Genomic DNA, 24,229 nt, shown 5'->3' on the forward strand with positions numbered 1-24,229 from the left:
CAAAAGCATAGAAAGGTTACTCTTATTTTCACCTCTTGTGGCAAAAGGTGCCTTTTCTGCATAAATTGGGACATGATGCCAAAGTAAAGACAGTAATTTTTGTATACACATAGTTATACTGTTATACTTGCATCCACAAGTATCTAGGTCTTAGAGTTATAACCCCACTGATGCTGACTGCTTACTGCCTACTAATGCTTAGCGTGGTTCCTTGTTGTTGTTGCAGTCCTCCTGAGGAGAACATGTACTGTTCTTTGTTACTCATTAGTGCAACCTGCAGACAAGGCTGATTTTGAAAAGAAAAGTAGAAAAAAATTGCTCTGCGGTATGTGAGTTATGAGAGAACCTTTGGGAAGTAAGGAAAGCTATACAGTATTGGAATGGACAGATGAGTTAGACTGAATAATGTTGATTTTTGTAGTGCAGTGTGAAGCCTTTGTAGTTAGCTGATCTGACAGGATCTCAATAGTGCAGGCGTGTCTGTTGGTATGCAAGTCTGCGTCTGTTTACGTGCGGCTATCAAGTGCATGTACCTTGAAAAGAGCCCTGAGGCGGTAAGGCAACATGAAAAAGTTTCACTCATCAAAGCTATCTTTGTCGACGTACCTTCTGGCTCTACTTCTCATTCCTTATCTGTAAACTTCATCTATTTTCTCTCCTCATATCCCCACCCCACAGATCACTCATCGATGCCTTTTTTTTTTCTTAAATCTAAATGACCACATCATGCCCATCAGTGTTCGTCTGAATTCTTAACACACTTTAATGTTTAACTGTTAACCTGTTATAAAGGGAGAAAAATTTAAAAAAGGATTGTTTTTCTGTTTTCTTTTTTAAAGTACAGCCGCAGCACCTCGAAAGAACCACACTGGGATTGTGTACTATAGAGTTAGTAGTTCAGTCACATACTCAAGGCAAGACTGAACCTCGACACTGTCGATCTAGACACAACTAAGCTGCTTTCAATCAGCGCAGAGCACACTGTGTGCATGTATGCATGTGTGTGTGTGTGTGTGTGTAAGTGATGAGCAAGGAGTCTAGCGGATGCTCCAATCACTTTCCATGCCACTACGAAAGCATGTGTTATGTTAAAGTACTCCCAGCGGAGTGATGAGCAGCTACAGGAATGCGATTTGCTTAGAAAACGATTATCATTGGATGTTTCAGTTTAATTTTCTTGCTGTCTGAAATTTTTCGCTGCAGTGTGTGAAAGTAGGTGATGAGATCCCAGGATGGATGAGGTCATTGCTTCATGCAGGTGACAGACAGAGAGATCTAAGGGCTGTAGTAGTGTAGATTGAATGATTACAGGCTTGGGAGTATGGGACTATGATTCATTGTAGTTCGCATTTAATTCCACTTAATGAAAGCAAGAATTAAAAGACTTCATGTTAGATGCATATTCTGTTTAACAGTGTTGAAACCGAACTTTTAAAATTTATATTAACATTTGACTGTTTCATTCTTTTCCTTTATGTCTATATCCTCTAAACATAACAATGACAGCATCCTGCAAAAACATCCTGCATTTGAACATATTCATATTCACATGTTCAAATGCAGAAATGAACCGGATAATCTCAACAATGTCTCCCTGCACGTAACATACATATTCTTTTTTAAATTGTTTTGCAAACTTTTGATGTGTTAAAGTTTGCTAGTAATGATATGATGATCAATAGGAACTGTAAGCAAAACTGCTGCTATATTAATTATCACATGCTCTTACACAACCGCAGCTTGAAGCTTTGAGCCAAGCAATTTTTCACAGAGGATGGGAATCATTTTATAGCTAAGTTTAATGCTATGGTGCCTTCTGGCCACTAGAGGGGAGTGACATGTGAAGGGCTTACCCATTTAATAAGGGGTGTCAAATATAAGGACAATGGGCCACAATTGGACGTGCAAAGACTGTAATACAGCCCATTATACAGTTTTGGAAAACGCCAAGAAGAGCTTAAATGTTGAACTTTTACCTGTATTTTCATAGGTTTTACAGCTTTTCCTAATAATATTTCCCTGTGGCCATTTATACTAAAGTAAAGTAATAGATAAGCGTTTAAATGGAAGAAGAGTGCCTGTTTTTTCTTTATTGACTATAGAAATGTTTTTTTTAATTGTTTTTGTTTTGCAAAGGCTCAAGAGGTTAAGAAAAAGCACATTTTTAGTGACTTAACAAAACTTTCTACTTGTAATTACAGGACAGTCTGGGCAATGAGCCAGCAGAACGTTTTCCATAATCTTGCACATTTATTCCTTACACTTCAAGTCATGCTGATGGATTTCTTTCAATTTCTATATAGCAAAAAACTGTAAGTTCTGTTAAAATTGCACTTCTTCTTCCTAAAAATAAACATGTAGTTCAACATCTTTACACTGACAGAAAGGGAAGTTTCACTTCAGATCAACATGAGCTGTATCTGATCCTTGATGGAAAATGAGTTTGACATCCATGATCTCGATTCACGGGGTTTCCTGTGCGTATAAGGAATATAAATATGCCCACAGTATGAAATGGTTAAGCCATTCAAGTGTCTGATATTATCAGTATATTACGTTAGTGTGCAGATACAGTATTCAAATTACACATTCTATAGGAAGCCATGCGGAAACTGTTGTTTAATTTTAGAATCCAAGACCATTTGTTTCTTTTTATTTCTCATTTCTTGTGACAATCCATTTCTTGGCAAACCCCGACCTGTCAGTGCAAATATGAATTTATTCCGATCTGGATGCAATCAATCTCTGGCTTTTACAAGTGGCTTCTATCCATTTAGAGCCCTCCTTAAACTCCAGCCTGCAGCCAAATGTGTGCATCTTAGCCCAGAATAAAGCCAGTAATAGTTTAGCTGAATTCTCACTCCATCCTTGACAGCTACTGACTAGGCTTGGCTGTATCGATCAGAGCTAAGCTGTTCAGTCGCACAAAACACACGAGCACATAAAACGCACACAACGGCAACATGGATAGAAGTAATTGATATGCACAAACACATGCACACGCACAAAATATCCCACACAAGCACATGCATTTAATTATCAGCATAGAGGAAAGAATTTGTGGAGTTGCAAACACACAACAATATGCGCTTACGCGAACACACACGCGCGCACAGATCGATGCGTTCTCTGTTGCTATACTTAGGCTGTCTACTGGAAGTAGATTAACAGTGGCAAAGGACAAGCAGTTTCATCACAGGTGAAAACAGCACAGGACACTGCACTCCTCTCTGACTTACTGCAAACCATTGAGCTAACACTTCCTGCGCTCGTGTAGTTCTGTACCCGTAACTGAGAATATGTGAGTGTTTTTAATTTGTATGGGACCCAAAAGTCCCTGTGCTGCACAGTAAGTTGAAATGTAATCCTTACTCTGAGTAAAAGACTAAAATAAGAGCTCAAATGAGCACGCGTGTTGGTTCTGTACCTGGATGGTGATTCTCCTGTCGTGACGGGACATGTTAATACTATGTGGCTGTCCATTGGCCAAGTTACGCTGGTCCACATCTATGGTGAACGGCTCCCTCAGACCACCCAGGTTATATCGCACCTGCAGCGAACCTGGAGACGTACAGATACAGCAGTTTAAAATCTCAGACACTAGGTGGCGCAGTCAGTTTTTTAGGCCTTATATATCATCAAAGCAGTTTTCTGTCAACTGCTGCTCCGTGGTTGGTCGTTGACTAAGGAGGATTTTTGGAGATTATACCAATGTGTGCTGCAAGGAAGACGTTTAAATGTTGTCTGCAATGGTGAGCAACAATTTAATGTGCGTGTGTGTGTGTGCTGCGTGTCAGCCTTACCATTCTGTCTTAACACCACGGCAAGATAGTCCTGCGTCTTGGAGCTCACGTACATCAGAACAGCTGGAGCACTGGATGTGCTGAAACTAAAGGCCACCTCCTCCTTTGTTAGATTCACCTCATGTGGCGTGAGCTGGTGCGTCAACACCTTGGTGTCTTTACTGGCTCCCGCAATGGCTTCAGGCAGGAAGTTGTACTTTACCAGCGTCCCTGCCTCAAAGAAACCTCCAACATCTGGGTGAGATGATGGAAGAAGGAACAAAATGTAGGACCAAAATTAAGCTCTCACTCAAATGCAATAAATGTTGCTTGCTTCAACTGTACTGTGTTGTAATGTGCGCTTAAAACACAAGCAAGCAAGAAACCAAGAAAGAAAGAAAGAAAGAGAATTTTCCATCAAAAACAAGCCACAGGGAGCCACTCACAAGCTCATAGATGCAAAGACACAACAGGGTAGACATATTATATAGCCAGAGGGGAATAAACACACACATAAATAAGGCTGTGTTCAGATGATGTAGTAAAGCGAGTGTTAAATTGCTGTAGTCCAGCATTTGAAACCAAACAATGCACTGTTTACCAGTACATTAACAAACCTAATGGCATATTTCAACCATACCAGGAGGCTTATTGATTCTCATAATCAAATATCGAGAAGACGAGACCTTATTTTTCTATAGTCTATTTCTGTTACACTCCTTGTTTGTGTTCGTGTGTACGTGTACTCATTCGCCATGTCTGCGAGTCAGTTAAAAAGGAGATAAAGGCATAATACGTGTGAAATTAAAGAGAATGGTTGCAGGGAAAGCAGAGAGAATAGGGTTGAGTGCGTATGTGTGTGTGTGTATGTGTGCAAATGCCACGCAATATGCCTCAACATGTTCTCCTTCCCTCTGCAGCCACGGTGAAATGTAAAATTACAGCCCTTATGGGTCCAGAATTTCAAGCGAACACATTTATGCATCTTTTTTAAAGCTTCACTTCACCCATCAGCTCCCACCAGACACAGTACAATAAATACTTCAAGCTACATTACTTTAATTTAATAGAACACTTATTACTTGAAAATGGGTAAGTTCTCTGAATAGTATTGCCACAGAAGCAAAATCTCAGCTCTATTCAGGTTACCTACCAATTTTATCCTTTATTTAGCTTATAATCATATAGTTCCAAGCCTCAGAAGTCTGGAGAGACCCATTTTAGCAATCTTTTTGTATTAACTGAACTTTATTGTTATGGGTAAGCTCAGATATTCCATATTAGAAAGTGCTATCCTCCCTAAACCTGTCAAACTACTTTTAAATTTGACAAAATTAACTTAAAAAATGATGTGTTTAGACAAATGTAAACCTAGCTTAAACATGGTTAGGAAGAATTACCATAGTAAATAAGAATTATTTATTTCTTTCATTTAAATATTCATAGAGCAGCCATTCCCAAAGTCAAGAAGACATATCCTATCTATTCCTATTTTCACTTTAATAAAAAAAAAACATTTCCTTGAAATTCTTTATTTGAAAAACATAAACAGCAATGTTGGCCAATGTGTGACCACCTGTGACTCGGGCACAAACTTCAATGTAAGAGCAGATTATTACCTGTTTGATCAACATTTTATATAAATGAATGAATTAAATGTAAATGCTTTTAAATAAACTTCAAACTGAATTTCTGTTATTACTCAAGCTCACCTGCAGTACCTTTGCAGCCCTCCAGGGGGCCCTAGCCAACCCTTTGGGAATCACCGACATAGAGTATTTTATAGTTAGCAGTTTATGCAACCACATTGGCAGAAATGCTCATTTACTCATTTCAAAGTATTTACTTACATCTTTTATACTGTCTATGATGACAAGGTGAGTTTTTCTTCTACTGTCAGTAACAAGTACTAACAATCATTGTAGTCTATTAAGTATAATGAACTGTGTGTGTGATGACACCTGTTAGCTCTATTTAGCGATGTGTTCATGTAGTATATAATATACACTAGAAACAAACTCATGTAAGTCATGGAGAGCATTTTCACGTTTAAAATACTCTCACAGTAAGTTTTTTCTCTTTCCTACTGGGGAAAGAAGGAAAGAAAGTACCCCAACTTGTTACCCAGAGCTTCAGTAGCAACACATAAAATTGTCTGGAACCTTAATGGGGTATGAGCAATGCTGCAGAGCTGGAGCTTTTCGTGTGTGTGTGTGTGTACTTCATGTCAGTATGAGAAGAAGTTTCGGATGTGGATTCTGAGCAGTGCAAATCTCAACAGGTACATGTGCAATTGCATTTTTGCAAGTTTTAGCGTGCGTGCGTGTGTTCATACGTATGTACATGTGCACACCAGCTCCACGCGAGACCCTCAAGGGCAGAAAAGCAAAAGAATGAGAGTGTATAATAACAATACTGCAGGGTCCCCTGAGCAGTGTGTAAATATGGATACAATGGAAATGCACTATGCAATTATGGCTGACTTCATGCATTTTTCACTAGCTGGGAGGATGGGGAGAGAGTGGTACATTAAAGAGAGGGAAAGAGAGAAATTTGGGAAAGGGCAGAAAACTGAGAAACCAGGAGAGGGGCAATTGAGAGAGGAGCGAGAAAATAAGTGTGGCAAAGTAAGAAACGGAGGAGGAATAAGTGGAATACATATTTATGGGGACAAGAGTAAAATAATTATAAAGGAGTGGCAGGAGAAAAGAAAAAACAGAGCATAAATGAGGGGGAAAAAGTAGCAAAGAGACAAAGAGGACAGTGAGTCCAAATGAAAGGAAAAAAAAACTGTAGCAGAGTGAAGGAAAAGAGGGACACAAAGGAATGAAAGGAGGAAATAGATGATGAAGTCACATGTCATCAATGTTCCCTCTAAGCTGCGCGCGTGTGCAATTGTGCACTGCTGGCACGGTCTCTGCGCACAGAAAATCTGCGTTGCGCACAAAAAAATAAAAAATAAAATAAAAATCCAACCTGTATTGAAATTAAAATTAAAACTTTAACAATTCTGCTTTGCAGTGTTAGTAAGTGACTGGCTGCTCCCATATAGGATTAGAACGATGCCACCTTATCCCATAGTCCAGCCAATAACGCGATTCACATTCGTATATACGCAGCAAATCAACGTTGTTGACAGGCTATGACAGCTAGTGATGTGCGGATCGATCCTGAAATATCGATTCATTTATGTTCTAGAATCGATTCTCACATTAAAATATCGATATTTTAGTAATTTAGGGGAAATTTGTAGTTTATCATTAACAGGAACACAGTGGGAAGAACCTATTTCATTCGGTTAGTCTACATTGGAAGGAACTACTAAATTTACCAGAGAAACACACACACACACATGAAGAGAGGGAGAGTATGCATAGTATGCAAACGGCTACCAAACAGCCATCATAATTCGTCATACATTGAGAACAGGACAAATCAACAATTGACAATGACTAATTAATATTAAAATCTGTAACATAATGTATTGTTTGGAGTTTAGTCTGTTACTGTTACTATTTTTACCATTTCTCTTTGGAGCAACTGTAACCCACATAATTTCCTTCGGGATTAATAAAGTGTTCTGATTCTGATCGTTTCAGGATGACCTGCCATTATCCAATGACACATCTTCTTATCTGTATCTTTTGCTCGTTTCTCCTCCTCTTCTTTTCTATTTTTTCTAAACTGAGCACCTTATGGCTTTGAACTTTGCTTGTCCATCTTCCATTGGTTTTAATTTTGGACTGCAGTATGAACACAAATCCCCCAACTCGAGGATCGCCACAACATAACCTAATAGGGCTTTGGAGTTGACGTCACGCGCAATGCATTGTGGGAGCGCGGCACCCACAATGCAACGCGACCTACACCTTAGTTCACAGATTCACTTTGTCTAAGGTGTATTTCTGGGATTTCACACAACCCAGGATTCAAATCATGAATACATAATGGGCTTGGATTTACAACATTATGAATGAAAAAATTATGAATGAAATGTGCTCTATTTGGAGGCAGCAGGCCTCCCTCCCCTTTCCACGGGTTGTGTGTGAGACATTAAATCATCAAAATATAAAATTTTAATTTTAAATTGTTATTGATCCCTTTACTCCTAGTCCTAAAGTGTATATTTATTTTCTTACTCTTCTTATATTTATTGTTTGTTTACTTGCACTGCTGTAACTGGAGCCTCGTCGTCTCGTCTCTCTCAATAGTGTACTGCATGCAGCGGAGATGACAATAAAGTTTACTTTGACTTCAGCAGCGAGCAGGCGCCCTGAGGGCTCTCGCGCTCACTTTTCGCGTACAGAATTTCGGAAAAACATCGGTGCAAATTATAAGTCCCCTGCCGCCCCGCCCTCTCCTCCCTGTGCCGCAAGCAGCAGGCGCACCTTGCAAACGGAGGGCGCCCTTACTCCCAGGAAATGGGTGATAGAAAACCAATCGGTGCCCATGCCATTCCCAATATGCGCTGGCTGATGTCGGGCAGCATGAGTACGAGCAATTTATTTATTTATTTTTTGCTGATGCCCCACCACGATACCGCCCCGGGCAGCCGCCCGTGTCACCCGTATCAAAAACTGCTACTGCTCAGAGTAAATCATATCACAGAATATGACGAGCGTATGTTGAGGCGAACTGAAGACGAGGAGTGGACATGGACAGGTGCTGCTAGGGCGAGACAGACGTCTCTCACGGAGTCCTTTAGTGTGGCAGGCAGGCAAGGTGTTCAAATAGCGCACAACTTCAGTTTTTTTATTTCTATATGATGAATTCTGCATTATTAAGTGATAAGAACAACTAATCTGATGACCTGTAATCATTATGATGCTATCATTTGAGACACAATAAATAAAATACGTTTTTGTATAAAGTATCGGTATCAGATCAGATCGATACCACCCTGAATTTTACTTTCAGTGGTATCGCACATCACTAATGACAGCGTCCTTATGTGCCGACACCGGTGTTTTAGCTAGCAAAGCGGTGTGGCTGATGTGGAGTGAAGCCACGTTAATGACAATGTGTACAACCATTGGAGATGTGAGCAGGACAGACGGAACAATTGTGTGGACTTTTTAAATTGTGTTGATATGCAATGTTTGGTTTTTTTGGTTTACTTTCATTGTTTATATTTACTGCAGGAAGAAACGGTAAAAACGCATTTTTATAAGGAAAAGGCTTGAAAGCGCTCTCCACCTGTGAGCAAAAACAAAACCAAAAAAACCCACCCTTTCCTATGTACCATGTCGACCAATCACAAAATTCAATGGCAACAGGTATCAGGCTGATGTTCTCCTTTATCTCATAGTGGACAGAAATTATTTTTTTGTAGTGGCACAAATAATTTGTGTGGCATCAGATTCATCAGATTCGAGGAGTTACCTCCTTTGCACAGTATCACCTTAAAGCACTTGTTGCAGGCTGCTGAGTTTGCATCTTTTGCTGTGAAGTACAGCCAGAATTTGACCGCTTCGCCTTGGGCATTTTTAATCTGTAGCTCTGCTCTAAAAGAACGTACGTACCTGGGCCCGCCTACTACACTTGCAAAGGTAAAATGATTGGCTAGAATCCAAAGTGTGTGACATCTCAGGAAAAAAAAGCACCGAAATGTGCGTTGCTTTTCGGTCTGGTTACTACCGTTTATGTCAGAACCGGTGCCATCATGGCACCGGATACCGGTACCCATCCCTAAACTTGGATAGATTCAATGCTGGAGTGACCACAGTGCACACGTCTAAAGGACCGCTCAGGGAGTTTGTGTGTTCGCTCAGACACGTGAAAAAATTAGAGGGAACATTGCACAAAAACAAATAGACACAAGGGTGTGCTCTCTCCCTTTCTTTGCCTCTCTCTCGCTCTCTCTCTCTCACACACACACACACACACACACACACACACACACACACACACACACACACAGAGACAGTAATCTTTATTCTCTAAATCCTGAAATGCCTGATTGGTTATGACAGAATTCTGAGGAGGTCTTTTCATGTCTTACACTAGCATATCACCACACACTGTCACCCTCCTCCACACCACACACACGCACGCAAGCCCACACCAAGACACACATTCTGCCTTTCTGTCATCTTGTCACCCCCCTGCCAAGAACACAGGGGGGAAAACACCATTCGACTTTAAGAAACAAATTAATTCACGTGTCGGGGATCAACTTCCTGACTGGGAGCGAGCAGAAAGCCTCTGACAGCGCCGCTGCTCTTCTCCCGAGAGAATTTCATGAAAACTTGTTTTGGGAAATAGAACTTTAATAGTGTATCTAATGAATCCCGGTGAAACAAACACGATGCTTTAGCAATATGCAACAGCGCAGAAGCAGAGTTACAGTGTGACACTGCTTGTCTGTGATCTTCAAAGAAAACATCAGATCACTAGACACACCTCTTACTGAAGTCACTCACGCTTTGTTTCTGAGTTTGATCTCTCAGCTCTGCATTTGCACAGTATCAGCATTCAGCGAGAGCACTCTAGGGAGAATTGGTGGGTAAGCATAATATTACCCTCAATCGATGCCTTTTATCGCAAGCCCAAACACTTTCAAAAACGACAGCGCCAAACTGAATAGGAAGTGGGGCACGATCACAAAGCGCAGCGACAATCACGGTGGGTTGTCGGGGAATGAAGCTCATTGAAACACAACTACTCCAGCGGTAATCCTGGTGCTGTTTGACTCTGGCTTTGTGAATAAAAGAGAAAGCGCAAATGATAACATGATCTCAGAAATATGCCTGCAAAAGTTGTCGGAGAAAATGTTAGCCGAAGGATTATTGCTCAGTGTGTCATCCTTAATTTCCGAGCAGAAAAGCAGTCCTGCAAGGCCAGGAAATGGGAAAACAAAACCTGATGTAAAAGGGAAAAAAAAAACCTTCAAAACCCACAGAGGGAAAATTTCATTTGTTTTGCACTGAAAGTTTTGAGGACAAAGAAAAGCCAGATGTACATTGTCTTTAAATAGAGTCAAATTGCCTGTCTGAAAATGCCTCTTACCTCTGGTGCAGAACGGACCATCGTAGGCGGTGGCGGTGCAGTCACACAGGTAGCCGTTATACCTCTCCACACACTTTCCCCCATTCCGACAGTACATCCCAAAACTGTTACAGTGGCCTTGGCAACCGGGCTTGACCCCAGGTGTGACCTTCGCCCTCTCTTCCAGATCGAGAGTGATGCCATTCATTCGTAAGGCTCTGATACATCCCAGGAACCCCCGCTGTCCCCCTGCAGCACCTGAGGACCGGAAGAAGGAGCAGGAAGGAGGGAACGCAGAGGGGGGAAGGATATGTAGCGTCAGGAGAAAAGAAAACAAGGAGAAGGAAGGGAGGACAACTGGAAGTCAGGGTCGCAAAAGTCATTCTGAATGCAAGAGGCTCTATTTTAATCTGTTTTAGAAACATTAATATCCTAGTGCCTGGAGGAAGCCACTGATGTCACGCTAATTGTTCTGACTGTGACGCCGTTCTTGAAACAACCTTCAACTCGTTTGATTTCTTCAGTAATTGCAACAGCCTAATGAACACTGTCTCTTAATGAACCTCGCACTAGCATACACATGCAAATGGATGCGCGGATGCACGTAAACTACATGCTCGAGATGAACACACACGTTTTAAAAATGCCGCACAGTGCGCACCTGATTTGAATGAGTCAATGTAAGCATTACTGCTTAGCCTTGGGGTGTCGATAGCCATTCTTCTAAAGTGCTTCCATCGTCATTCTGGCCTTGCACGATTACAGTCTAACTACCCATTAACTTGGACAAAGTAGGGGTGTTAAATAGATTAATGTCGACCTAAATGACCACAGCAATAAACACACTCATAAATATACACCCACAGGTATAGATTCAAAAATACACAAACACACCCACCGAGCATAAATATTCTGTGTGGGTAAACACAAACGTAAGCACGCACACTTGCGCGCACTATCGGAGACGAGAACCGAGGGTCATTTTAGTTATTACTGTAAAACATCTCAAGGGCATCGTCTGGCTTAAGGAAGAGTGTCTATTCAGGAAGACATGTAAAGGAAATGTGAACACACATTCTAGCAGGCGGGGTCGTCCCTCAACAGCTGCACTCTCGCTTATGCAATTTTAGCTTGCCCACATAGGTACAATAGAGGCATAATAAGATTACTAATACATGTACTTTGATTTTCTCCAGCCGATACATTATTCACGTATTGGGATGCAGCTGAACTTTTGCATGCTTTCTCCTATTTTCAGTCCCATGAAGAATTAGACTTTTAGTAGGCCCCTTAATTAATCTATTTTGTAGTACTGATTGGCTGGAGGTTTCTGCCACCTGTTTACCCAGGTCTGAATCAGTCTCTGATTAAATGGACAGCAGGCTCCGAAGCCTGCGGAGACCGGGGCAGGCACGTATACACACACACACGCACGCACGCACAGTCAGGTGCATACGGTTTCTGTGCTACTCACAAACGCTGTGTAAAAGAGCCTGACTGATTGTGACCGCAGTCAATATTGGCTTATCACAGTTACAATCATTTAAAAAAGTAAGTACAGAAATAGAAATAATTGTTTGACACATAACCAAAATAATAGAGCTGATCTGAACCAGCAATAAAGGCAATATGCTCAAAGAAATAACAAAACTGATAACTTGCAGTCACACTTTCCAATCTAAGGAGATCAGGAGATTAGGTGCAGTTTTATTGAAATCTCTGACATGTTGTTTGCTCTCTCCTATCAAAGTCTGTTGCGTAATTATGCCTGAAGCTCTCAAAGACCTTAAGAAAGAAAAAAACCCACTGACATATTATGATATGAGTGTAAGGAACCACCAGTCCCATCGATTTTAAATAGTTAGTCCAGGACTAGATATCCTAGCAAATTTAGCCCAACCAGCATGTTTGATGTAAAAAAAGAAGTCACCAAAAACCTCTGAATTCAATCACAGGATCTGGAGGCAACTGAGTTAATGTCAAACTACAGATGTGACCTACATGGGTTGGTGTGCCAGGAAAAAAAAGCATGAGCAGCAACTATTTGCAACTGGCTTAGATAGGTCTTTTGCACTGATCTGTTCAGGACAAAGCAATCAATGACAGTGCTGTTTGGCCACATGTTTGGCACAGGATAAAGGCAGCTTTATTTGAAAAAAACCCTCCACACCAACTGTAAAGCATAGTGGAGGAACAGAGTAGTTTAGGGTTCCTTCACTGCCTCAGGGAGTGGGCAGCTTGCAGTCACTGATTCAGTAATGCAGTCTGCATTTTTCCAAAGTGTGCTTGAAGAAAATGTGATGCCATCTGTCCGTAAGTTAAATTGAACCAGATGTGAACCTCGCACCTGAATATTTATCCTACTCCCCCTAGCAAATACAAAAGGAGGAGATGCGGGGCTGTTCAATGAATAAGAAAAAAAAAAGTTAAATCAAAACCTGTGGGGGTAATTCAAAATAGGTGCTACATGCAAGAAAAACACCAATGCATGTTCTGCATTTTTATATGTACAGGCCCAAGTTTTACGTATATTAGTAAACACGAAGTTTCTCTGTATGTAATTATAGTTCTTTATAATTAATAGTCAATAGTATACATTTATAGAGCTTTGGTGATTAAGACAAAAATCAACTAGACTTGTCTCCTAAAACTGTATACTTTACTTTTTAAAATTTTCATTACATTTATTTTTAACATTTTTGCAAACACCTGTGTATTCAGCATATCTTTAATCTTATGTATATGTACAACATACATATGTGCTTTCTAGCCTTTTTCAGGAAATCATCATATACTCTAAAAAAAACGTGAAAAAGAAGTACACTGCATGATTCAGTAGCTTGTAGAACTACTTTTTTAGCAGAAATGACTTTACAGGTTTCATCAGAATTTTTGTCCACCTTTCTGTGCATGTTTGTTTCAGTTCATTGAGATTTGCAATGCGATTTGCCTAGACTTTGACTGGGCCACTACAGCATTATTTCTTTGCTTCACTTTGCCCTTCTGTTGTAGATTTGCTGCTGCGCTTGGGATTATAGTCCAGTTTCATGACCCGGTTTCAGCCAAGCTTAAGCTGTTGATCACCTCCCTCCACCACCGTGCTTGGCAGTTGGTATGAGGTGTTTGGGATGATATGCTTTAGTTTACACCAAATGGGCCGTATAGTGTGAGACCCTGCATCGTGACCTACGAACTTCTAACCCCTACGAGTCAATCGTGCAGTTTGAGCAGGAGCTGAATCGCGCGACTGAAAAAAATCGCACAGTGTGAGCCCGGCATAAGATAATAGCCAGGCATAAGAATGACACTCTAGTCTACTGGTTGAAGGTCTTGTGGATTATGCCCTCTCCAGCCCTCCTTAAGCAGACTTTGTCTGTTAGAGTTGAATCAGCTTCTTAATATTAAAAAAAAAACAAAAAATGCCTCTATACCCTTTGTTGCAACCTAGTTTCAACATCTGGCTTCACTCGGTGTATACATGACTACCAGACTTTTCATTTTCTCAATATTAGCAGTAGGCTTACAAACAATCTGACACACAGTCTCAGCAGCACATGACTGCACAGAAATATTGTAATTAATACATATATTTCAAAACATAAGCAATTATTAAAGTGAAATGTATATATATGGCTCAATTCATTTATGGGAGTAACGTGTGTGCCCCAAGAGGATGTTACCTTGTAATGATGTCCTAATTAAGCAACATTTTGTTTTCATTAGAAGCCACACACGCACACACAAACACACGCAGTAGCAGGCAAATTAGAAGGAAAGCCATATGTGACCGCTTAACCTTCACTGCATGTATGGATGTATCAGTGTGAATGCTGAATTACTAAGTAAAGACTTTGCATTGAATAAACTTGCAGTATGCACTTTAACACTGTACTGACAGTATTCGCCACATGTGGATTCTTCTGTGGAGGCATATTCAGATGAATTAAATTAAATAAGAATCGGCTGCAGATTTGCTTCCATTAACATTTTAAAAGTGGTTAAGCCGAATGGCGGCATGTGCTTTTCTTTCTCTTTGCTGTTCGCAACGTTGGAGATATCTTTAACTACAGTATTTCGCACGCTCTGTGTTTATTAGAAGCACACTTCAGGATTCAATTTGTATTAGTTTCTGATGGGTGTTTTGATTCACTGGGTCTAAATGCCATTTCAAAAGCATTCCTAACCCACTGGCATTTCCAGAGGGGGATATTATGATAAAAAAAAAAAAAGCTCATATCAGCAGCCACATGCTTCATATCTAGCTGGTTATAACACTGTTTTTTTAAAGCATCTCTCTAAAAGGTTGATAATAACTTCGCTTTTTATAAAAGGAAGTCATATATGAGTACTGACTTAAATTGCCACCTGCTGTAATTTAGAAGACTTGGGTGCTTATCATCAGTCTACCCCCCCCCCCACCCCCACACCCCCCTACTCAAAAAAAACAAACAACAGGCAATCAAAGCATGAGCACTGATATTTTAGAAGGCTAATACTGACTTTAACCACTGTTAAAGTGAGGCTGCCATAAAATCTGAATCAACTAACAGAAGCACAGTTATTTTGAGCTGTAGGTGAGGTGAAAACTGTATCAGTGTCACAGAGACATTTCGCTGTACTCAGTAAATGTTACCTACTGTCTTGGCAGGTGAGCGAGGCTGGTTTCCCTGTGACAGGTGTCGCATGCATGCAGCGACGAGCAAGCAAGCACGATGTCGATTCATGACGGCAGAGACGGGGGTGGAGAGGGGAAAGAAAAGAGCAGCGCACAAAAGAAAGACAAAACAATCAAGTCATGAGCAAAAACATGCAAAACCATAAAAATCAATGTGATAGTGAGCATTAATCAAGACGGAATTCAAAAAAGAGCAGATGGTGGCCACGAAATGAATACATTGCGGTGCCATTTATAGTTATGAACACGTATTTGGAGAGCTAAAAGTTAACAATGTGAAGTAAATGACAGCATGCTGATGGTATAACATTTACGCTCAAGGCCATTATAGCAAATGAGCCACTGTGCAGTAAACACTAAAGCAATCAAATGCTTGATGAGGAGCATATTGATTGAGAAAGAGTAAAGGAGATGATAGAGAGACAAACACACGAACACGGTAAACCTCCATGTTGTAGATGTGGAGGACTCACTTTCTTTTTTGTGCCTTTACAGTCAACTCTTTCAAACAAAGATGGCTGCAGTAGAATTTCAAAGTTTCACAGTTTTGAAGTTTTTTGGGTTTCATTTTTTATTTTCTAGCTCAGCGCCTTTGAACAGTTGCATCAGTAATAGTCATTGACAGCCGTGCAGTGGCGGAGATTCTTCCGTAATATGAAGGAATCAAGAGTCGAGACAAAATCTTGTTGCCTGCAGGGCTCTTCCCACTCTTTCCAAATCTCTTGATCAAACACAAAGAAGATCTCTATCTTTTCTGGATGTCGGAGGCCAAATCTAAACTACTTCCCTTGAGTGTAGAGGGGGGTCACTTCCTGTGTATAACACTTTAACTTCTCAAAGAAATCCTCAAATCAGGATTAAGCGGGGATTAGAGATCAGATATAGGAAGGTGATGTCACCTCTGCTGGTGTTGTTACATGCAGTCCATCCATTGCTCTCTCTCTCTCACTTCTTCTCTCTCTCTCTGTTACAGTATTTTTATTCCTTGAGATCTGGTGACACGCGCACAGGCCTAAGCAAAAAGGCCAGAATACAGACATGCAAATTGGCCTTAGATATATCTGAAAGCCATAATGTTCCCGGTTTCATAGCCACGAGTCACACAAAGACCCTTTTTGCCCCTTCCCGTTTCTCTAAAAGAAAGTACAAATACACTGAGAGGCAAATTGGGACATGATAAGGTGAGGATATTTCAGCAGCGCTCAAATCAGCAAAAGTGATGAGACGATGAAATTATATTATAGACGGGGATCAGGAGGTTTGAGGCTATCACATTGGGAGGCCTGATTGGAATTTGCAACAATCTCCTTTGGGCTGAACTTTTTTTTCCAATGAGATAGTAGGAAGTGTGTGATCCGCCTCAGCACTTTTCCCTCTATCCGCAAAATCCCTAAAACTATTTTAGCCTTGGAGTTTGGTCTATAGCGTATTGACTGCTCAGCACAAAAGACGAAATGAGACAGAGAAGTGAAAGCGCAGTGAGAAAACTGGACAAATCTTCCATTTGAAATCCTGATGAGCTCGAGAAGCACTGCGCTGGAGAGATAGATGGTTGACCTTTTACCCAATAGCTATGCACAGCTTCTGTGATAATAAAGGCTTTGTCTATCTGATAACTGATCCATAATTAAAGGATGCAGGGACAGAGAAAATCCAATAGCTGATCCCCTCTATGCAACAGTATCTTAATGCAAAGACATTTACAGTATTAACATATTAAATAAATGAGCTCTGTGAATAACATGGCCTCACACCCAATCATGTTTAAATTTATTAAAAGTCTGTTCGCTCACATGGATGAGTTTCCAAGGATGCGTGCCTATCATTAAGTGTAAAACCTGCGTGTGTGTGTGTGTGTGTGTGTTTGGATTAACTTAATTAGCAGTGGCTGGCTTAAGAGAAAACGCTGTGATTTCCAGTAAAGCTGGTACATCTTTAACTTGTGAGACAATCAGACGTTCTCATGGAGGTTGTCAGCATTTGAGGGCAACAGCATTATTTAAAAAAAAGCAACAAAACAGACAGTACAGAAAGTTTTTTAATTAACAGTTGAATCCAATTACATTTATGTGGATGATGTGTGCTGGAGTGTTTGGTTTCCGCACTTAAGAGCTCATAATTGTTGCGTGAGTGTCCGTCCTTCGCAAAGCGGATATTAAATGTGCAAATTGCAATCAAATGTGTGTACACGAGTCGCTCTTGAACACGAGGGTTGTTTAGATGATGTGCTAGCGAGGGTGTGCGTCTTACCCACGTAGAGCTGGCTGAACAGCTCGAGCCGTGTGTGTCCCTGCGCGGGAGCAAGCCTGGACGTCCTGTACGTCTGGTCCAGCTGAAGGACAGCCTCTTTCACGTTACGCTCAGCCATTACACGGTGCCACTGGTCATCGTTGAGGGATGTAGCTGAATGCACAATCAGCTCCACTGGTCCATTTCCAACATCGAAGGAGAAGGAGACCACCTTAGGAGCTGCAGAAAGAAAAAATTCCAAAAAATTCACAGCTTTATAAAATCCAGCACCCTCTGTTCTGCTGTAGTTCACTTTGTAGGTAGATATGCATTAAATTTCTAATCTAATGGCTCATTTGTTTCAAGGCCACTCATTTGGCTTGTATAGATTTCAGCTTTGCATTACATGACTGCTCACAGCTTTTGCACAGGCCTAATATCACCAACCGCCAGGAACGGTTGGTTTTTTGTGACAAAGTCATATTGCTGCAGTTTCCCTGTTTTTTTAGACTTACTTTTGCTTGAGAGTTGGAAAGACGTGTCAGGAAAGGTGTGTGTGAAAAAAAAGGAAGGGAAAGGTTCCATAGAAAGAAGACAAAAAGAGCGAACAGTGCAAAACGGTCCTGTTTATCTACTAGATTAATTTTTCATTATCTTGAGCTGAGTTGATTTGATTGTGTGTGTCCATGAGACAGTAGGTTGTCATAAAGTTTTAGTGCTTTTCTGCAGTTTAATAGTCTAATTTATCTCAGTAGACCAAGAGGGGGCACCGGTTTACCTTTTATAGCCATGATCAGGTAAAACGTTCATTGATGCTTCTGAACCACCTTTGTGTGTGACTGACTTCAGTAAATTTCAGTTTTGGCTGTTTTGCATTGTGTGTCGCTGCCTGGTCCTGCTTTGAACCTGTCTGCAATGTTGCATCTGCACAATGATACTCTGTGAGTATGTGTGACTCCACAAGTCACACATAATAAACCTTATCACATACACATTTTTAAATAGAGGAGAATTGCAAAGTCTCTCTACCTTGTAAATAAAAGACAATGTGCTAACTAACTGAATGCCTCAGCAAAATGTTAAAGGACTCTTTTAGACTTGCTGCTGGAAAGATCATTCGGAATTGACGTATTAAAACCCAAATGGACTTTTCCTTAATGTTTGGAGACTGATGTATAAAAGCTTTATATCCTGGATGGTGGCATATGGTTGGTACTGGCACCAGTGTGCTGCAGCCCGAGTGGTGATAAATAGCTTGATATGTTACCATTCTATTATAGCTTCATTAGGCTCAGATATTAAGAGTGAATAAATTTATACTGTAGTCAATGGGGAAATGAGCTTACTTCTTTTCCTTTGTTTAATCAATGTCTCTGGCCCTTTTCTCCTTTTCATATTGCTTTCATCTAATTATCCTTTATCTTTCAGTGACTCTTCCATGGCCTTTGGTATCATTTCTACATTAAATCTATCCATTTCCATTTATTCCTTCCTGTCCTGCTTGTTTGTACCCTCCTTTTTCTTTTATGTTTCCCTTTGCTCGCTTGGTTCAAACTTTCCCTTCATCGGTGGTTTCTTTATGCTTCTGTTTATTCTCTTGCCTTTACAGACCCACCTGTGACTTTGGCCTCCCTTATATCATTTCTTCCTTCTTTCATTTTTCCTCGAACCCTTTCTTGCACACAATATTTAATGAAATGATCCAAGCAAAAGCCTGAATGTGCTGAGTACATTAACCTATCAGATGAATTTCATGAAAAAAATAGTGCTTCATCATTTAAACGCCAGCAATACACAAACACACCAACCTCAGCAAAGACACACACAAACAGAGACGCAGTATAAGGCCTCTGACAGCCTTTAGTATACTGAATTAATGATGTTTGTATGCACAGAACAGGTCCGTGGGGCAGGGAGGAGAGACATCAGTTATTTTAAATGGTGAAAGACGGCCAAACATACATCACAATACCCCAGCAGAAACAAAGCTTTAGTAATGCTGCAACAACAATGCTGAACGTCATATATGAGATGCGTGTGTGTGTTTGATAATTTGTGTGTTGTTTTAGTGGCACTGCAAACCAAGACGTATGCCCTACAACCTCCTGTCAACGGGCGCGAATAAAACTAAAGTGCCCTCAGAGCACAGAGCTCGCCTCATCTATTTGCATAGATGATGGATGTAACTAGTGTAAATGCTTGTGTGTGTGTAAATGTAATATTTGTGTTGTGTCCTTACATTTTGCACGTTGGCCTAAAAAAAGGACAAAAAAGCCACGCTTAGGTTTTTATTTTTGCTATTTGTTTTTCTATTAATCTTTTAATATGGAGGCCGAAAGAGCCGAGTTTTAAATTATGCGTCAGCACAGCACAACCAAATGATGATAAATAGTGAAAGCCACTGAACGTCTTTGTGTGAAAGATCACTGCTCGTGTGGGTGTGCTTGTGCGTTTGTCTAATGTGAGGTTCAATTTTGCTGTTCTTCATCTTTTTTTTTTGTCCAGAAGGCTGGCAGTGCATTATCTCTTCGATCGCTTTTCTGTTAGACTGGCAAACTCTTTGTTGTTGCTCTCATTTGCTTTGTTAGCCTTTGGCTCTGTGTTTTTTTCTTAACTTGAGGGTTCGTTGGAACGGGCTGGACCTTTTGTGTTTTTTGGGGGATGGAGGCTCGGTTTAAGTGCGAGCCAACCCTAAGTGGCATAGCAAACCTGCTGCTGTAGAGGCTGAAGCGAGATTTAAACTTCTTAAAGGCTGGGAAAAGAAAAAAGCAGTTTTTATCAGCAAAAGAAGGAAGTGCATGCAATACAAAGAATGCCGACAGCTTCTCAGCGTGCGCAGAGAACAGATATGGTGAGATTAAGATTAACTTTTGACTGAGCTCTGAAGAAGAGGCTGAAAAAATATTCTTACTCCTAAGTAGATATTGCTTTAACAAGTCTGACATGTGACAAAAGCGGCACGGCACACTCCTATACTCCATATGTAAACCGTAAATGACTAGTCTTCACAAGAAAAACAGACAACTTTACAGTTTTGGAAGGACATGTCTCCAGCTGGAAAGTACATTTCTTAGCTGCAGCCTTTAAAAATATAAAATTTGGCACAAAACATCCCACAAGTCAATTTTTTTCTAATAGGGATCTCTCCATCTGTTCTCAGTCTAGTTACGAGGTTACGATTCTGAATAAATCTCAAATGTGCCTATGCCTATTTCTTCCTATTAAGATTGGAAAATGAATAGAGTCCACCTCGCGTCTTTGAGCCTGCTGAGGTCACAGTAATGTGTGTTTTGTCCAAGGGTTTAAAGTGTGTATCACTGAGTGTTTATGTGCTTTGGGCTCCTGGAATGGCACAACCATGCTATTCCAGCTTAATGCTAGTCATTTCATGCCCTGACTGGATTGCAGCAGATAGAGGCTTTTTGCGCCAACGAGAGGGCAAAGATTATGTGTGTGTTTATGTGTGTGTGAGTGTGCATGCGAGTAATTTCTGGATTGTGTGTCTAAACGGGTGCTGTGGGGCAAAATGCAAGATGATAGCAAGAGAGAGGAGAGAGGAAATCGATGTGGGGGCATTCTGAAAGCCTCAGGAGACACAAGCACGCACACAAGCACACACACACACACACACTCTGCAACTGTGACAGACCACATATTTACTGTATCTGTGTGTGTCTGTGTGTGTGTATTATGAAGTACGCATTTGGAAAAAAACAAATACCAAACCCCTTGAGCATTTTTCAGCACTCAAATGTACAGAATAGTGTCAGCACATAGATTTTTTTTCTTTGTAGATGAGTATTTGTGTGTAAGAAAGAACTTGGATAGAAAAAAAGCTCACGGAGCTCTTAGACTGCAAACTAGCTGACATAATGTCATTCAGTGTAACGGCTTTAGACAGCACTTTGGCTCAAAATTCGACTTTGTGTCTATTCACTGGTTGGCATTTTGACACAAAATGGTGGGCCAGGTGCACCAGCAGGAAATGGTCAGCAAGCGCTTTTGACACCAAATGTTCAAATCCCTTTGAATCCCAATGAATCCCAATGAATGCAATTAGTCATCAATCGACCGCCATGCCGTGCCAGGAACCCGTTTCACAATGCAGCTTCGAGATTAAATAAAAGCCCTAGATTTTAAAACTCTTGATCAGAAAGGCACCACTGTGGCTGCGGGGAATTTAATTTGAGCCACTGAACATGATCACAGAAACCCGCTGCATGACACGTCAATCAAAGCTCTCAGAGCGGACTAAGAGTCTGTGAAATGAGGGTTGGGCAAAGCTGCCCCATTGATTGATGTTTTAAATGTTTATCTCTTCTTTGTCACAGTCTGTTTGTTCCAGCTTTAATGTTTGACAAAATGATATCTGTTTTCATATATGTACACACATGTACACACTGCTCAAAAAAATTAAAGGAAGGCTTTCATCAGATCCTAAGAAGAACACATCAGATCTCATTGGGGGAAAAAATCATGCTGGATATGGATACTGATATAGACTGGCTAATGTGTTAGGAACAATGAAAACGATTGGGAGGCCAGTCCATTTAGCTAAAATGTCACTGCAGCAACTCAAAATGCTACTGGTTTCTATTGCCCTTATGTGGTTGTATGCATGCCTGACAATGTTGGTGCATACTCCTAATGAGACCACAGACGGTGTCCTGTAGGAACTCCTCCATGGTCTGGACCAGGGCATCACAGAACTCCTGGAGAATCTTAGGTACAACCTGACAGGTAGTATGCATTCTCAGCCTCCAGGAGCTGCCTACTCTCGCCACATGATGCCGGGCAATGTCGTGCATCAGGAGGAAGCCAGAACCCACTGCACCAGTGTAGTGTCTAACAGTGGGTCCAAGAATTTAATTCTGATAACTAATGGCAATCAGGGTGCCTTTGTTTAGCCTGCTGAGGTCTGTGTGTCCCTCCATGGATATGCCTCCCACGACCAACACTGATCCAAAACCAAACCAGTCATGATGAACAATGTTACAGGCAGCATAATGTTCTCCATAGCTTTTCCAGATTTTTGCATCTGTCACATGTGCTCAGCTGAACCTGCTCTGTTGTGTGAAAAACAAAGGGTGCCAGTGGTGGAGCTGCCAATTCTGATATTTTATGGCAAATGCCAGCCGGACTCAGTGGTACTGGGCAGTGAGCATAAGGCCTACTAAAGGACAACCCGCCCTCAAGAAGTTTGTCTCTGATTGCTTGGTCAGAAACATTTACACCAATGGCCTGCTGGAGATCAATTTGCAGGGTTCTGGCAGTATTCATCATCCTTCTGCTTGCACAAAGGAGAAGATACCCATTCCTGCTAATGGGTTAAGGACCTTATACGGCCCTATACAGCTCTCTAGAGTAACTGTCTGTCTCCTGAAATCTTCTACATGGTCTTCACCCAATATTGGCTGAAAAGTTACAGCTACACTTCTGCTATACTTCTATAAAACTACTGCTAGCACAGAAAGCTCAGGACAAACAGTCTTGTATATTCGCCAAGGTTAGTGCTGGATCAAATTTTAACTTGATTGCTTGTTTTTTTCTGTATTATAACCAAGATTTAAAACTTTTTCCACTTTATCTTGTAATCCACAATAAAAGCCAGTGACAGAACTGATCTCTTGACCTGAATTTCCACCAGAGGAACCAGAATTTGTAATAAATTGAGCTTTGTTCAAACACAATTTGTCAAAAAGTTGCATCTTTTTCTTAGCAGTTCTGCAAGCATGAAAATAGGTTTTATTTAATCAATTAATTTATTTTAGTTTTTACTGTAAAAGATTTTATGATTGTTTTGGTTTTCTGGCCAGGCTTTTGTTCCACTGCAGAGAACAATATTCAGGGCATATGAAACATCTGCACTGTTCTGTTATGTCAGCAGCTTAATATGCTGAATTTGCCCAGCATGTCACAATGTGCAGGGGGAACATTTACCACTACACTAAACTTTCTTGTAATTTTTTTTTAAGCAGACTTAACGGATAGCTGTTCAGGCTTCTTGAAGGACAATTAAAGCTCTTCTTTGGATGTTGGCTTCTTTTTGTTTATTTTCTGTAAAAATGATCACTCACTGCCTCACTAACATTGAGGTCTGGGCTCTGGAGGACCAATTCAGAACTAATGTGTTGCATTCTATGTTTTTTTTTTCTATCAAGCAGTGGCAGTGTGTTTAGGCTCAATGACATACTGAAAAATGAAGCTGTTGCCAACCTGAAAAGACTTTTCTGCATTCATAATTGCATGAATTTTGGCTTAATCCCCTACAGCACAAGTTGAAATGGCTGAAATTGTTAGGATGCCTGGGTCGTCGACCCAGGGTTTTGAGTTTATTATATTATTTATGATTTCTAGTCTTTGGTTTCTTTGTTAGAGTTCTGTCTTATGGTTTATGTCTCTGTGCCTGCCCTGGTCCCACGTCTCTGTTCCCTCTGTTGTAGTGCCTGCCTGTGAGTCTGTGTCTGTAAGTTCAGTCTGTGTTATGTTTCCTGTTTTACTTTGAAAGTCCTTGTCTCGTGTAATTGCGTCTGGTTGTGCTTCCTTTGTGTCGTTA

At 40.8% G+C, this 24,229-nt stretch overlaps 1 protein-coding gene across 2 annotated transcripts in view; it reads right to left on the minus strand.

Annotated features, from left to right (window-relative positions):
• cntnap2a (contactin associated protein 2a) overlaps positions 1–24,229 on the minus strand; it is a 413,013-nt gene that overhangs the window by 22,919 nt on the left and 365,865 nt on the right. The window contains exons 19-23 of one of the 2 annotated variants that reach the window (XM_082545889.1): positions 17,695–17,913; positions 15,407–15,436; positions 10,791–11,027; positions 3,804–4,037; positions 3,428–3,561 (exon numbers count right to left, since the gene is read on the minus strand). In XM_082545889.1, the coding sequence (XP_082402015.1) occupies positions 3,428–3,561; positions 3,804–4,037; positions 10,791–11,027; positions 15,407–15,436; positions 17,695–17,913 (854 nt within the window). The remainder of the gene's footprint in view (positions 1–3,427; positions 3,562–3,803; positions 4,038–10,790; positions 11,028–15,406; positions 15,437–17,694; positions 17,914–24,229) is intronic. The other variant, XM_082545890.1, reaches the window with a different exon arrangement.

The sequence above is a fragment of the Aulonocara stuartgranti genome (genome assembly GCF_965226115.1).
Source record: "Aulonocara stuartgranti genome assembly, chromosome: 9".
Taxonomy (NCBI): domain Eukaryota; kingdom Metazoa; phylum Chordata; class Actinopteri; order Cichliformes; family Cichlidae; genus Aulonocara; species Aulonocara stuartgranti.